Source organism: Aquarana catesbeiana, linkage group LG09 (assembly GCF_042186555.1).
Source record: "Aquarana catesbeiana isolate 2022-GZ linkage group LG09, ASM4218655v1, whole genome shotgun sequence".
Taxonomy (NCBI): domain Eukaryota; kingdom Metazoa; phylum Chordata; class Amphibia; order Anura; family Ranidae; genus Aquarana; species Aquarana catesbeiana.
The window spans coordinates 292,042,451-292,059,996 of record NC_133332.1 but is presented as its reverse complement, the minus strand read 5'-3'; the positions used below and the strand labels follow the sequence as shown (position 1 = coordinate 292,059,996).

Sequence of the window (17,546 nt, the reverse complement as noted above, 5' to 3'; positions counted from 1 at the left end):
TCAGACTGGTAATTGTATCATTAGGCAGATCTGTTTATTTTAGCTGCTCTGAAGCATCAGGCAACCCATGCTTGGCATCCTATTTCCACAAAAGCAAAGATATAATTTGTCCCATCTACCAAAAAAAAAAACAACACTGAAAAGCACAGAAGTCAGCAGCAATAGTCATTCAGTAAAGCCTGCAAGACAACGTGATACAGCTCACAGGTTATACTTGACAGCCTGATAAATAGCTGAAAATACCAAATGGTTAGATTACACATTAACAGCATTTCATAATTAAAGGACAGATGACCCTATGATACACATTTGCTTATGATTAAGAGGATCAAGATATATATTACATATAAAACGTTTAAAAGCATATACAAATAAATAGATGGGATATACAGTAGCTGTTCTCAGCTGACCTCGTCTTCTGTATTTACTACAATCAGTTTTACAGCAAATCCCAAAGAATGTTAAAGTCCAACTCCAGTCAAATTTATTTTAGTTTTGGAAAGACTGCGAAAATACTAGACTCTAGTGTTTATGCGATCTGTGACCTCATTGTGGCAGTAGGGCAAGAAATGGGAGGAATGGTTGTCACTGAGAAAGGGTTGGAAACTTTGTCAGGTTTTAATTGCCAAACCATTCAAAAACCAAACCAGCACCAAGAATTCAAAACCCACAAGAAAAAGTACCCCCTGAAACAAATGTCCGCATCACAAAAAGACTGTATGAAAAAATGGAAAATACCTAATATATATATATATTACACACAATGTGTGTTACAGTTATCAAATTGTATATTTATGTACTTTGTAATATACACACTTGTGTATGTGATTAACTGTATATACAGTATGTTTATTTGGTGAATTATAATACATACATTTTTGGGAATTACCAAAGCTTTCCACGCAACATAATGGTGCAGGAAACTGACATAAGTGGCATGCTTCACATTATCAAAGTGCACAGACCCCACCCCCCACTGCCCATGGTGAAATAGAAAATAGTTTAGGTTCTCCGCCTAATTAGCAAAATGCTTGGCAGCTTTCAATACAAAAAACTTCAGCAGATCCCTGTCAGATTGGTGTACAGAAAGTGAACCCTCTGTAGGTAATCTTTTCCTTTTCTTGCCTTGCCTACAGGGCCGCTGATAAGCCAGTACAACTGGCCCTGTTGTACCAGGCCCGGCCAGCAGGGGGGACCCGGGCAATATAAACAGGGAATGAAAGAATGCATAGTAATAAAAAAAAAAAAAAAAAAGTGTAGCCCTCCCCTTCTCTAGCCCGCTCACATTAAACTGTAAACAATGCTGGAGCGGGGCTGAATGGGAGAGCCAGGAGGGAGACACAAGGAGGTACGACTAGAGCAATACAAGTTCTGCAGGACACACAGCTGTGGCTGAATGGAAACAGGATCGTCGGGAGCACAGTAACATGTAGCTAATAATAATGTAAAATAATAGAAGGGGTAACAATAAATATAAAATAATAGGAGGTGTAATAATAAATAAATTAAAATAATAGGAGGGGGCAATAAAAAATTAGATAAAATAATAGGAAGAGATGATAATGATGACGTGTATACTGATAGATAAATATATAATAGGTTGTAGGAGTAATAATAATAATAATAATAATAATAATAATAATAGGGACTGAGGGGAGAATTTCCAGTTCTCTAAAAATAATAGGAGGGATAACAATAAATAATATTAAATAATAGGAGGGGATAATAATGAAGACGTAGGAGGGGTAAGAATGTAAGAATAAATTAGACAAAATATGAAGGGATAATAATGATGTGTGTATACTTTATATTTATATATATATATATATATATATATATATATATATATATATATATATATATATATATATATATATATATATATATATAATGTGGAAGGAGTAATAATATTGTACCAGGGACGGGCACGGGGGTGGTAGAAGGATGATTAGAATGCGGGGTAGAGTAGGAGGAGCAGCAGTACAGCGGGCTGGAGAGGCGGAGTTCCGATCTCAGCCGAGAGACAGGGGAAACAGATTTCGGCGGGGAAACCATTCTCGGCACAACACCGGCTGCAGTGTCTTCCAGATATCTATGTGATCAGGCAGGTTACCGATCAGCCTGCCCTCCCACTTGCCTTGCTGGTTACTTTTTTTTTTTTTAATCTGCCTAACCTGACCTGCACATTGCCTGATCACACTGATAAGATTTCTGGAAGGCTCTGCAGCAGCTGTTAACCATTTCAGCTTATAATCAGCTATTTAGCCAGAGCTCTGTGTGCGCTGCACAGATTGTTTGATGTTTTTTTTTTGGAGGATTTACTTCTGGATCAGGATAGAAGCTTCACAGACCCATTAACTGGTTACTGTCCTCCACTAATCCTGACCAGTTCACTGTTTGTAAGAAAATGAGTATTTTGGAAATTGGATTTGAAGCGGTCTTCTGTCACTTGTTTGTACTTTCAAAGGAAAATCACTGACTTGATCTTACAGAGTTGGTTTAAATAGAGTGGATCAGCCCTGTGATACTATATACTTGTACAGTGGACAAACACAGTCTCTGACCATCTCCTGAATCAACCATGTCTGCGATCCCTAACCATCTCCTGTATTATGTCTGCAGTCTCTGATCATCTCCTGTACTATGTCTGCAGTCTTTGATCATCTCCTGTACTATGTCTGCAGTCTCTGATCATCTCCTGTATTATGTCTGCAGTCTCTGATCATCTCCTGTACTATGTATGCAGTCTTTGATCATCTCCTTTACTATGTATGCAGTCTCTGATCATCTCCTCTAGTATGTCTGCAGTCTCTGATCATCTCCTGTACTATGTCTGGAGTCTCTGATCATCTCCTTTACTATGTCTGCAGTCTCTGACCATCTCCTGTATTATGTCTGCAGTCTTTGATCATCTCCTTTACTATGTATGCAGTCTCTGATCATCTCCTGTGGTATGTCTGCGGTCTCTGACCATCTCCTGTGGTATGTCTGCGGTCTCTGACCATCTCCTGTGGTATGTCTGCGGTCTCTGACCATCTCCTGTGGTATGTCTGCGGTCTCTGACCATCTCCTGTGGTATGTCTGCGGTCTCTGACCATCTCCTGTGGTATGTCTGCGGTCTCTGACCATCTCCTGTGGTATGTCTGCGGTCTCTGACCATCTCCTGTGGTATGTCTGCGGTCTCTGACCATCTCCTGTGGTATGTCTGCGGTCTCTGACCATCTCCTGTGGTATGTCTGCGGTCTCTGACCATCTCCTGTGGTATGTCTGCGGTCTCTGACCATCTCCTGTGGTATGTCTGCGGTCTCTGACCATCTCCTGTGGTATGTCTGCGGTCTCTGACCATCTCCTGTGGTATGTCTGCAGTCTCTGACCATCTCCTGTGGTATGTCTGCAGTCTCTGACCATCTCCTGTGGTATGTCTGCGGTCTCTGACCATCTCCTGTGGTATGTCTGCGGTCTCTGGCTGAAGCTTTCCTGCACTCTATGCCATGGTTGGTGTGGGCACGACATAGAAAACAGAGCAGATCTACTCTGTTTTCTTACTTTAAAGCATGTGCCACTCTTTGTTATTTGCCATCATTGTGTATATGCTTTACTGACCCAAGTTGGTGTCATCCAGAGCTGTTTGAGTTCCTTGATGGATGGTAACTTTATATAGGAACTGGGGTTATGATACTCTTTTTTTTCGGGAGTAATTGTATGGTTTTAGCCTTTGAGTTAAATCTGTGGGCTGTTTCAATAGTGTCAAGGAACTTCTAATAAATGTTATTTATTATTTTTTCATAAATCTTTGTGGAATGGACATCTTTCAGGGGAACGTTTTCTTGTGTTTTTTTTTTTACCTTTTGCTTGCTGTCTGGGCCCCCACTGAGATTTTTCACCACTTTCTAGCCCACAAACACTAAGGATAAAGGGGGGAAATTTCCACAAACTGAGCGAAAATCACACTAATGAGGACAACCCCCCCCCCCCCCCCCCCAAAAAAAACCTTGGTAGAGCTAGGTAAGGTTGATATCTTGACTGGATATTTATTGGTGTCTGTGTTTTCCTTTCTCAGTGAACCTCCACCCATACCTCTCTATATCTGTCCTGGCGTCATGGGACAAAAAGTGAGTGGAGTTCCTACTTTTGTGTAGAATATAAAAATAGGAAAAAAGTGTTGCCTGGAGTTGGCCTTTAATGCTAAATAACAATATCATTACAAAATTGTACTGAACTTCCAAGACCATCCCAGGACCCAGTGATCAAGGGGAACAGCAAAACAAACATTCAATTTCATACTGTTATTGAATTGTAACTCTTCACCCACCTCCCCAAAGTTGTATACACACATATCCATTCTCCTGTCAGATCCACACTGTGCGACCTGCAAGGGGTGGCTGCTGCACAGTCTGGATTTGGCAGAAGCATGGACTGGTGAGTTATAAAGCTGTGGTAGGGCTGGGAAATATGTAGCAAAAGCAATTTCAATATCAAAAAGGTGCAAATTTTTAAAAGGTAGCAAGCTGTGATTACAGCTATTTCACCTCTTTGGGCCCAATCAGACAAGCAATGAACCCCATTTTTTAACAACAGACACCCCCCTTCCCAAATCAGTCTATTTTTGCTATGATCAGTGCAGTGGGACCCCTCCTCTCACACTCTTCCTGTGTAGGACATAGGCAGTGTTTCAATTGAAGGGACCAGCTGCACTAATCATGGTGATAGGAGCTGGATTTATTGTTGATGCATGGGTCTTCCTCTCATACTTCACCAGAACTGCATAGAAGGAGTTTGAGATAAAGGGTCTTAATGTGATGATTACCGTGAGGGCAGCACGCTGGGGGGGGGGGGGTTGTCTGTTTTAAGCCTGAGGCAGGTGCCCCATTTTTTTAGTGACTGTAAAAGCCTTTCGTAGGGTATCACTCCACAGAATTGTGCTAGCTTCTGGCTGGTAAAATAAGCGAGTCTCTATGAAGTTTATAATGAGGGAAGCAGGCAATGCTACATTTAGCTGAGTTAAAACGACGAAGGCCTCTTGCACACGGTACTGATGTTTGAGCTTCTGCTTTTTTGGACATCATTTCAGGTGTTTGTGCACACAATACCTTTCTAGGGAGAATTAATTCATAATTATGCTCATATGCACGTATCTGTGCACATATGTGCATATCTGCGTGCACTGGCACAAAATACTGACCGGAACACAGATTTTCCGTTATTTTATTGTTTTCTTTTTTACTGAGCAATGTTTAACACTTGTATACATTTAAATAATGGGCTACATTTTAGCTCAGTAAAAAAAAAACCGATGTACTGAGTTTTTTCAAGCTGCAGTGTGCAAGAGGCCTAAAAAGAAAAGAATGCTGATTTTTTTTTTTTTTCGCTGCAAAGCCTTTCTTTGATTTTTAAAAAATATATTGCAGCCTCACTGTGCCATTTGCATGCCACACTGTGCCCATTTGCAGCCATAGGTCCCCCGAATGTCAAACTCGGTAGTTAAAGGTTCCTAGATGCCCCCTAGCTGCAGCCAAAATTTGGGGTCTCTGGACCCAAAGGGTCCCGAAATGACATTGCTGCAGATGGACACAGTTGACTGACTTTGGGGCCCCTGTATCTCGGGGCCACTTGGTGCTAGGAACCCCAAATTTGGTCTGCAAACTCAGTGGAACTAGCACTACCACATATCCAAAGCTGCGGAAAATGTCAAGCACTTTTCTGCAGCAGAGAATGACATTTTCCGAACCGACTTTGGGGCCCCGTATCTCAGGGCCAACTTGGTGCTAGGAACCCCAGCTTTGGATATGTGGTAGTGCTAGTTCCACTGGGTTTGCACACCAAAAAGTTCCTAGCACCAAGTGGCCCTGAGATACGGGGCCCCAAAGTCGGTTTGGAAAATGTCATTCTCTGCTGCAGAAAAGTGCTTGACTCGAGTATAAGCCGAGGGGGGCATTTTTAGCACAAAAAAATGTGCTGAAAAACTCGGCTTATACTCGCGTATATACAGTAAATAGCATGAGATAAAAAATTATAGTTAAAATAACTTATACATTGAACTGGCCCTACATCTTGGAGTGCAGTCCAGTGCTGTGCTGCACTGAACACAAGCTAGGGTGTGAAAATGGCAGGTCATAGGCAATATCTATCACTGCCATTCTGAATAAGCCCCCTCTGAGGTTTTTAAGTGTTTTTTTTTTTTTTTTTTTTTAAATAGATTATAACAGATTTGCATCTGTTATAGACTGACAATCTGTGATTATTAATGAACTCTACACAGACAAGTAAACCTCCATCTTGTCTTGTATGCAGCAGATTGATGTCTATCTGTAGATTTCAAGCTTAATAATCTTATCCTTACATTATATAGGATGGGAACCCTGCTTTTGTCTACCCTTTGTCTGACACTACCTTAAATCAGCACTGAACAGACACAGAACGATATTATCTGTATCAGCTGTATGTTTTGGTTATCCATATAGGGATGTATACGCCATACCCACCTGGTTTCCAGATGCTTTCTTCTTGTTCGTTTGGCTGCTCCTTTGCTGCGCACTATAATAAAGAGCACATTTTCTTGTCACATGAGCGAATGTTAAGTAACTGACTATATGATGTCATGTTCACCCGATTACATATGATTGAAAGCGATTTTTCAGAAAATACTCAAAGCAAAAGGACAAAGGATGTTATAGTTTATAAGGTAAATCTGTATTTTATGTATAAATAACAGTAGAATGCGGCCCACAACCTAGCCCTAATACCAACAAAGAAAAGAAAGGTGAGCAAACTTTTTCTGAAAAAGTTCTTTTTAAAAAGCTTTCTTGAGAGAAATGTCAAAGCCGTAATTTCTGTCTCTGGGTTCTGCAAAGCCTTAAACAAAAAAATTGTTTCATTGTACTACAAGTTGTGATTAATCATTTACTTTCACTAAAATCAGAGAACTCAAAAAAAAAAAAAAAAAACTGCAGCAAATGCTCACCGTGCAACTGTTCGAAGCAGGACTTTTGTCCTGAGATCACTTGCAGGATCACAAGGCTAAAATCACCCATATGCGTTCAGCACTACAAGTTTTCCATACCAGTTGTCATATTTTTACCATTCTTTTATACCAACGGCATCTTAAGAAAATATATATTTTTAATATATTTTCTTCATTATGTTTAGGACAAAAAAACTATAGAAAATAACTGGCTTAAAAGGGTTAGTTCACCTTTTTAGAAAAAATGAAAAATGTAACCGACACTATACACAATCACCACAAGACCCCCCTCCCCCAGCCGACCCCTGCTGAACTTACCTCCATGGGTGATGAGCTGTCAGTGCCCATGCAGATAGTATAGCTGTCCAGGGGTTTGATTTCTCTACTCTTTTCTCTCTTCTATCTGCAGTGCTTCCAGGACAGACTGAGAAATACTCTGTGCTAGTGTTGACCAATCGGAATTTCTCAGATGTGTCTCAGAAGCCCTGCAGAAAGAAGGGGAAGAACAGCAAGGATCCCCAGACCGCTACACCAGCTGTGTGGGCACTGAAGGGACCGGGGGATGGAGAGGAAAATCTTTTTGAAAAGGTGAACTTACACTTTAAGAACTTCTGGATCAACTGTGGGTAAAGGATTGTGTATATGGAGGTTTTCTATTTGTTTATTTTTTCTATTGAGTGAAATAGATGTACTTGATGGGGTATGATGCGAAACATTCTAAAAATAGATTTTGGGCTTACATACACTTTAACCGTAAGGCCACTTTCACACTGTCGGACCGTTCAGGTCCGCCTGTCAGTTTTGACGACGGACGTGAACGGCGATCCATGCTAGTCTATGGAGCGACAGGTGTCAGCGGTGACATGTTCGCTGACATCTGACCCCGTCCGATCCACTAAAAGCAGACGATGCCCCTATGTTCGCATCCATCTCTGGCGGATCGGATGAGATCTGATGAAAACAGACATGCTGTCTGTTTTCGTCCGATCCCTCCATAGGAAGCAGCGGCGCTCGACAGGCCCCTCCCCGCTCAGTGAGCAGAGAGGGACCTGTCATCCGCCGGCTCAGCGGAGATCAACGGAGAGATCTCTCGCTGAGCTGGCGGACAGAGGCGGACTCCGAGGCAGTGGATCCACCTCGTGAGAATGATGCCTACTTCCCTTTTTTTTTAGCATTAGTTTGGAAATAACAAAATATATCTCTTCCATGAGGATGTGATTTCATAGTGAAGTACTGTAAATATGACTAATATAGTGTTGTATTTGTTGTTGGAACAATAGCCTCTTACTTAGCAAAGCCAATGAAATCCTCATGGTTAGTGTTCATGTAAGCCAGTTCTATGTCAATCAGCAGCATAACCTGTAAGAACAAAAGACAATACGCTTAATACACTGTACAGTACATGGTGCAGCAAAAAACAAAATATACATGTAGTTTGAGTTTTCTTTGGAAGAGACACTATCAACCACATAAAAATCATATTAACTACTTGCTTACTGGGCACTTTGACCCCCTTCCTGCCCAGGCCAATTTTCATCTTTCAGCGCTGTCACTCTTTGAATGACAATTGTGCGGTCATGCTACACTGTATCCATATGACATTTTTATCTTTTTTTTTTCCCCACACAAATAGAGCTTTCTTTTGGTGGTATTTAATCACCACTGTTTTTTTTTATTTTTTGTTAAACAAACAAAAAATAAACTGTTTTCATAGTTTGTAAAATTTTGCAAACAGGTAAATTTTCTCCTTCATTGATGTGCCCTGATGAGGCTGCACTGATGGGCACTGATAGGCTGCACTGATAGGCACTGATAAGACAGCACTGATGGGCACTGATAGGTGGCACTGATTAGCAGTACTGGTGGTCACTGTGTGAGACCCATGTTCCTTTTACAGAAGCTGATAAACGGCTTTATTTTTTTCTCCTCATGCTATCAAAGTGAGGGAAAAAAAAAAGCCAATTACTGGCTTCTGTTTACATCATGCGATCAGCTGTCATTGGCTGACAGCTGATCACGTGGTCAAGGGCCATGATCAGCCCTTTACTCCGATCAGCCAAGTCCCAAGGACTTGGTGATCACAGCAGGGCGCGCGGGCAGCGCAAGCACAAGAAGACGTCCATGTACGCCCTCCCGGCGAGAGGGGACAGTCAAAAGAGCCATATGATTGAGCCACTGGGAAATAGTAATCAAAAATTTAAAGAACAAATGCATCAAAAAATATATAATTTTATTAGTGAAAAATGAATGTCAAAAAACAGAAACAATTCCTCTACCTTCCACCATCTAAAATGACAACGTTGTCAAAATCTAAAACCGTCTGCCATCCGTGCATACATACTCCCATACTCCACACATCACATCATGATTCAAATCATATATATAGTGTCACTATGAAATGGAGGGGGCAAGATGAAGCTGTATATAGTTGGCAAGGATAGCTCTGTCAGTCTCAAAAGCCAATGTATGCCAAATGTTGGCAATGGGAGGCTGGAATGACTGAAGAGCTGCAAACAATGGCAGGATCAAATGAACATCATGCTGACAGTTACTCGAAAATAGACCATAAATGCTGCAAAGAAATGGCAAGTAACTGTTGTCAATGACTGCATGTTTTAAGCATAAAGTGCGATGATGATAATAAATAGCAAGTGGCATAAGCCAACTGGGAAAACATCAACCGATGTGTGTGGCAACATTGCATAAACTGGCAAGGTAGGATAATGTCCTATGCATACTGGAGAGACAGGTGACACGACAGGGGTCGATTGGAGAGCTGCACAGATCAGACAGACGTGCTGCCAGTGAAGTGAAAAATCAGTCCTCCTTCCTTACAAACCCTTCATGGTGACCCGCCAATTTTGCTTGAGGAGAAACCACAACAGATGTGTCTATAAGTCGCTCCAGTGCATATGCGACAGACACCACTGAGTGTTCCCGGACACTGTCTCCAAACCTCACTCCGGCAATCAGATCCACGCCATCTATATACAGCTTCATCTTACCCCTCCATTTCATAGTGACACTATATATATATGATTTGAATCACGATGTGATGTGTGGGAGTATGTATGCATGGATGGCGTCTAGACGGTTTTAGATTTTGACAACATTGTCATTTTAGATGGTGTAGGGTGGAGGGATTGTTCCTATTTTTTTTTTACATGAATTTTTCACTAATAAAATTATATATTTTTTTATGCCTTTGTTCTTTGAATTTTCCATTACTATTTCCCAGTGGCTCAATCATATGGCTCTTTTGACTGTCCCATCTCTGGCATAGTCTACAATTTTTGTAAGAAAACGGGGGAGGTCTGGGGGAGCTGCAGCACAGATGGTTTTTCACCTTAACCTTAAGGCTTTACAACCACTTTAAGTTTGAAGAAGTAGTATAAACTTTCCAAAACCCCAATTTGTAAAAGCTTCTTTTTCATTGCTCCCCATTGCGCTGCATACAATATAGCATGCTTCACCATTTAAATAATTTTTTCCCACAGTTTTTTAAGTGGTCACTTGACCGCAAAGCTCCATCTGCTGGGAGTAGTCTCTCAACCCTCCAACAATGCCTACAGCAGTGAACGCTGCAGATATGTTTGGAATTCTGCCCTGTTGTTGGCCTTGCACATTGCACAGAGAAGCCAGGGCTCTGCAGTCATGTGATCACACAGAAAAAAGGTATTTGAGTTGTGCTTATATAGTGGGGTGTTGTACAGCCTAACCTTCTACTTTAATATTTTATATTTACCATGTATGTATAGCTGACTAAAAACAACAGCTTTTGGAGGCTGATGAAGTGAAAAGGTTCTAAATAGCAGAGAGATCAGATTAAACACACTGCAAAGTTAGTCACACAGGAGAGACACGCCTCCTACCATTTTTACAAGGGCAGGACCACTGCTGTTCAGTTGTAAAAAGCCTGTCAACGAGTTTCCAGGCATTGCAAACTGAATATCATGGAAGCACCCTGTACTAAATGTTTATTTGTAATAAAAAGCTTTGACATAAATCATATGAAAGAAACAAAATGAAAGAAGTGAAGTTCAAATTATAATTTGCCTTAAAACACTGAAAAAGATAGATGTAGGGTTCAAATACACCTTTTTCCGGCTACCCACCTGGTCTTTTGTCCTCCCCTCTCGCTCCCGAATATATGTAGTGACGATCCGTTCCATCTCCTCCCGTAGGTGGGGATACTGGCTGAGCTGCAGGAGACAATTTACATCTGTGTGGGACAAAGCTAGAAACGACTGAATGGCTGAGCATACTGTATACACATTTAATAATCTACAGTGCAAACAAGGCAAGCAACACACATCTTAGAAGATGGGGAATATCCCCGAAATAAAGGGATTAGGGTTACACATGGTGAAAAGATTGCCTAAATGCAGCATGCAGGGTAGAAGCAGAAAACACAAAAGATTACTTCATATTAAAAAAAATTTGAGTAAGCAGAGAAAACGAATGGTCCATTGCCATCAATATGAGTGCCTAAGACAAAGGGGGAAAGAAATCTGGTTGGGTAAGGGCAATAGCTCCATATTTTGCCAGGCTTCCTTTGCAAGCTCATAATTTAACCTCAGACTTCCTGCCTGTGTCTGTAGGAAATATTTTGGCATCAAAGACAATAGGCCTCATTTTTAGTATATGTATTGACCTATCTCATTGCTAGTCCAGAGGGAGGAGGAAGTGAGCAGACAGCCCAGAAAGTCCAGACTCAGCCTCTCTTCCCCTCTGCATGTCCCTGCATATGTGACAATGGGGGCAGTGGTGGAGTATGCAGTGGCAGAGTAGCCAGGTGGCTGATAAATACAGTGTCCCGGGTGCTGTGTGTCACAAAGGTGCAGAGTCTAAATTGTTGGAGTTCAGCGTCAAGGTTGCAGTGGTATGGGTGCTGAATGACAGGGAGGTTCTGAGCCAGAGGAGCAGATGAGTACAGTGATATGGGTGCTGGGTAGCAGAGAGATGCAATGCCAGGGTGTAAAGCAGGGGTGTAGAACCCAAGGCTCGCGGGATGCATGCGGCCCCAGAGAGTTTAGCATGTGGCCTGGGCCCATCTGAAGGGACGACAATGCCGTGCAAGCCCAGCAGCCACTTTGGAGACACAGACAAGCCCGGTCCAATGCACGTATGTAGGGACACTGGGGACGCCGTGTAAACATAGCAGCCATGGTAGCCTACATTGAGGAACTGTAGCAGCGGTTCCTCCTGTGGCTCTTAGCGAGGAGGTGTGGCTGATGGCCCTGTTCACTATGACGGCTCACTGGCAGCTGCACCTATTTGCGGCTCTCGACACAGCCAGCAATTACCTTTGGTGATCACTGCTGGACACACTTTGTCTGCATCCAGGAGCAATCACCATAGGTAATAGCTGACTGTGCAGAGAGCCGTGAATAGGTGCGGCCGCCAGCGTCACTGGCGTTATAGTGAACGGGCCTGGCGGCTGCACCTACCCGCTGAGACGCAGGAGGAACTGCTCATCAGCTCTCCTTATTGTTAATGTATTTTATGTGTGGTTCAAGACAATTCCTCTTCCTCCAATATGGCCCAGAAAAGTCAAAGGGTTGGATACTCCTAGTGTAAAGTGTCAGAGGTACGGAGTTCTTCATAAACTTTAATACAAAAGCTGTCTACATGTAAGCCTGCTGGGAGGCTTCTCTGGCTGAGCACCCTCTGATATGGTGTAGGCTCTTGGACCGCACTCACTGATACTCACTGATCTAAGGTGAGTGAGAATGGGTAGTGGGGTCTTAAGGATTAAATTATTTAAAAGTATAGTTAACCTTTGGGCCTCCTTCAGATCTATGTGTTGCGGTACGTTTTACCATAATGATAACACAAGGCATTTAGAATGGCACCCCAATGCACGTACAGTAGGTGCCAAAAACTCACACTGCAATACACCACAACATATGTGCCTTGCATTGTGGTCTGCTGCAAAGAAAAAAAAGGCAGGCCTGTTTTTTATTCCGTTTCATGTACTGGCAGCCCATTCTTGATAAAATAGCTGTCTTAATGCAACACACAACTCGTATGTAGAGCACCGCAATCTAATGGCATAGTGTAAAGGGGGCATTAATATTTTTAACTGCACTCCTGCCATGTGATGTGTGGACCTAATGGCAGGCAGGACTCAATGGCAGGCAGTATGTGCAACATTTGTATTAGGAATTGTCCAGCTTATTGAATCTTACCTGCTATGTTACTGTATATGTTTGAAATCTTAGCAAATATGTTTTAGAACAGTTTAGAGTTTAATAGGTTGGACACTGTTATTGGTAAAAGAATTGTTATGTAATATATTGAAAAACACATACTGTATATAAGTGCCTTATGACCGATTTCAACGTAAAGTGGTTGTAAACCTCAGACATGAAATATGAACAAATCATCTCTCTCTTTAGCTAGCAACCTTAAGAGGGAGGGATCCCCTGAGGGGGAGGAGCCCTATATCCCACCCTTGTTTCATTGACACTCAGGCATTTATAAGGAGTGACTGCTGAAGGAGGGATCATTGCATAGCTCTGACGAAGAAGGGACTTTCCCTTCGAAACGTGTTAGCTGATTGTGATGTGTATGCATCTCTCCACGATCTTTGGAAGGCATCGCTCATCCTATAGTCGCATGCTGGCTGTCGGTACACTTCGTGTTGTGCCTCTTCTACCCATTGCTTGTGAGTTGTTTCTTTTAATCATTTTTAATAAATCTTTTTTTAAAAAGTTAATACACAAGGCTGGTGCGCCCTTGTTTTTCTTTTGTCTCGGTTTGCACTAGGGTTCCCCATCCTTGAGGGCAGCAAGGCCTGTGTTCCTGCGCATCTCCATATGGTGATCCACCTGTGCGCAGGAGTCTTTGTTTTCTGTTTGCTGCATTGAAAAATGGGCCTTGTGTAATTTTTACAAGTCCCTTTTCCATGGTATGGGAATCTTTATGATCCTTGCATGAACTCACCCCTGCTCACAAGCAAGTGAATCATTGAGATTTAACTGTTTCCCAAAACAGTTGAATTCAAGGCATGCCGTGAATCATATCTATCACATTTGTTTGTGCTCCCAACCAAAATGTCAAGTCATCAAATGGCTGGTGTCATAAATAATCACATGTGAAACCACAGCATCTGGGGGTCAAACAGAGACTAAGATGGCCGCTTCTTTGGCTGTAAAGGATAGGAGGGTTTAGTTCCGCTTTAAGGGCTATCATGAGAAACTATTTCCAACTGCAGGAAAAAAAAAAAACTAGGCGTTAAAGTGTATCTAAACCCCAAAACAAAAATGTATGATTTTTCAGCTATAAGAGAGGTGGACTGTTAAAAGTTTCAGTATCATAATTGAGGATTAAATGATGTAGTACCTGTAAAGCAGAATCTGAGTGCTGAGGCTGCATTTGTAAAAATCTTTGAAGTGTCCAGTTTTTTCCCTGAAAGTAGGACATTTTTGGAGATTCCTAACTGTTCTCTGTTCCCATTGTTTGTGTCCTAGCTTCTATCCTAGCTGACTGGTAAATCCTTAGATGTGGTGGCTGAATTGCTTTGAACATTTCAGGCAAATTCAGAACATTTTCAACAAGTACAGAAAATACATGCTGATGGTGCCAAAAATTCTGGGTCCTTGTGACTGATCTCCTCCTCCTTGTGCTTTTCATTGGTCAAAAAAAACCAAAAAAAAAACCCCGAAGGTTGAATACACATGTAAAACACTTAAAAAATGTTTCTAAAATTATATTATATATATATATATATATATATATATATATATATATATATATATGTATATATATATATATATATATATATATATATATATATATATATATATATATATATATGTATATATATATATATATATATATATATATATATGTATATATATATATATATATATATATATGTATATATATATATATATATATATATATATATATATATATATATATATATATATATATATATATATATATATATATATATATATATATAATGTGCACAAAAATGCTCACAAAAACATGCGGGAAAATCGCTCTGCTCAGGTGTGAAAGCAGTCTTATGCCGCGTACACACGAGCGGACTTTACGGCAGACTTTGCCCGGCGGATGGGATTTCTTCGGACAATTCGATCGTGTGTGGGCTCCAGCGGACTTTGTTTTCTCAAAAGTTGGACGGACTTAGATTTGAAACATGTTTTAAATCTATCCGTCGAACTCGAGTCCGGTTGAAAAGTCTGCTCGTCTGTATGTTAGTTCGACAGACTAAAAGCCACGCTAGGGCAGCTATTGGCTACTGGCTATGAACTTCCTTGTTTTAGTCCTGTCGTAAGTCATCACGTACGAATTCGACAGACTTTGGTGGATTGTGTGTAGGCAAGTCCGTTCATTCAGAAAATCCGTCATAAAGTCCGTTGAAAAGTCCGCCGGGCAAAGTCTGCCGTAAAGTCCGCTCGTGTGTACGCGGCATAATTCTCACTTAACCCTCATGCACACTGGATGTTTTTAATTCTGCTGTTAGGGGAATCTGGTGTTTTTTTTCTGCCTGCACACACAGGCTTTTAGAAGCATTAAATAACCCACTGCCAGTGTGTCCAGAAGCAGCAGTGTTTTGGCTGAAAAAAACTCTTGACGTGTGTAAACAGGTCTAAAAGCGCGTTTAGCCCTTGAGCATTAATTGATTTCAATGGCCAGAATACATTTTTATTATAGCCAATTAAATTAATTAATGCCCAAGCACTTGACATGCCTAAACACAATAGGCACGTTTTATAAGCATCAAGCATCTGGCAAATGCCATCTTTGCCAGCTGTGCCAATGTGCCTATCCTTATCTTAGATTCCCCCTGTGAATGAAAGAGAGGGACATTTCTAAACCCTGTGGGCTACCAGTAATTTACACCATAAACAAACTACCCTGGAATGCTAACTAAAATATTTGACTATCTCCATCATGGTTCTTCTGTAAGTTCTGGCTTATGCGTCTAAACTCCTGAGTTGTCATGGCAACAAGCCTTCCTGTTTCCTTCAGGGGAAGCGAAGACATACAAAACGGGAACAGAGAGCGGTTAGGAATCCCCAACAATCCTCCCTTCAGGGAAAAAAACAAGACGCTTCAAAGATGTTTACAAATTCAGCCATGGCGCTCAGACTCTACTTTACGGGTACTAGATAATTAATTCCTCAATTATGATGCTGAAACTGTCAACAGCTATCAATGTACAGTCCATCTCTCTTATATAATGAGACGGGTTTTTATCTGAGAAACTAAATATCTCCCTTTTATGTTTTTGATTAAACCAATGTGGAGATAATATGAGGCTGTATAATCATAAAATCATGTTTATTCTATACCTTGCACATTTATTCTCGTGTGAAAACTGGTGGTTTCCATTACAAGTTTCTGCCAATGACGATCTCTAGGTACAGCGGTGTCTAGACTACAGCATATAAGGGAACAGCAGTGTCTACAGACTACAGAATATAAGGGAACAGTAGTGTCTATAGACTACAGCATATAAGGGAAAGGCAGTGTCTATAGACTACAGAATATAAGGGAACAGCGGTGTCTAGACTACAGCATATAAGGGAACAGCAGTGTCTATAGACTACAGCATATAAGGGAACAGCAGTGTCTATAGACTACAGCATATAAGGGAACAGCGGTGTCTACAGACTACAGCACATAAGAGAATAGCGGTGTCTACAGACTACAGCAGGTAAGAGCTGTCCCTGATGATTTCTGTAGACAAAGCTGCAATCCATAGACACAGTTTTTTCTAAAGTTATGCCATTCAATAAACAACATTAAGGGGTCCTTTACACGAATGGTAGCCCTCTGAAGAATGATCCATGGTGGATTGTTTTTCAGAGGGCAATTGATAGACGGTGAGGTGGTATTAAGATGCCTCCTCCCTTTCTGGTTGAACCCCTAAAACCCAGATGGGGTTGGGCCTGAGCTCAGTAAAAGGACTGCCCCCAGGGAATTCTGGGCCTTTTTTGTTCTTATGTTAATAGTTTTAGATATTTTTGCCTAGACCTAGAAAACCTGTGCTTTGTCAATGATGTATTTTTCCTGCAGGAAACAAATGAGTGAAGAGGGGAAAAAGAAAAGTAAATATCTTCAGCTGGGGAGGGGGACAATAAAGTGAACCTGGTGACTTGTTCTGACTAGGCAATACAGAGGTCCACAATAACTGTTACCTAGGGACAAGCTGGGTAATAATAATAATAATATTATTCGGCCGCTAGTGGCCGAAAAGCGCCTCTAAACTATGGAAAAGCATTGCTAAATCTAGTGGCGCTTTACCACGGACGCCCCCGCGCCTCAGTGTGAAAGTGCCTTTAATGTCATGTGACATTTAAAATATATAAAACACATTAAACAGATTTTAAAAATATTTTCTATCCGTAACATATGTGTCCAAATTGGAGAGATTTAGAGGCTACTACTCAAAGTGGTATATTGTTATGTTGTGACTATCCTGTGATTACACACACACACAGTGGAAGAATTTAGATGTAGAAAAGATGATCTGCACACCAGTTGTTGCTCCTAACATTATTCTACTCCGCTAACAACTGTGGATCGAGCACCCGGGAGCTCTGTC

The 17,546-nt window shown here is 41.2% G+C and overlaps 1 protein-coding gene across 17 annotated transcripts in view; it reads right to left on the bottom strand.

Annotated features, from left to right (window-relative positions):
- The window catches only part of DNM1 (dynamin 1), a 278,440-nt gene that overhangs the window by 97,498 nt on the left and 163,396 nt on the right, over positions 1–17,546 (bottom strand). For all 17 annotated transcript variants that reach the window (XR_012236097.1, XR_012236096.1, XR_012236099.1 and 14 more), the window contains exons 11-13: positions 11,077–11,163; positions 8,250–8,320; positions 6,483–6,534 (exon numbers count right to left, since the gene is read on the bottom strand). Coding sequence is in view for 14 of the 17 variants with exons in the window: in XM_073600424.1 (XP_073456525.1) it covers positions 6,483–6,534; positions 8,250–8,320; positions 11,077–11,163 (210 nt within the window). In the remaining 3 variants the exon portion in view is untranslated. The remainder of the gene's footprint in view (positions 1–6,482; positions 6,535–8,249; positions 8,321–11,076; positions 11,164–17,546) is intronic.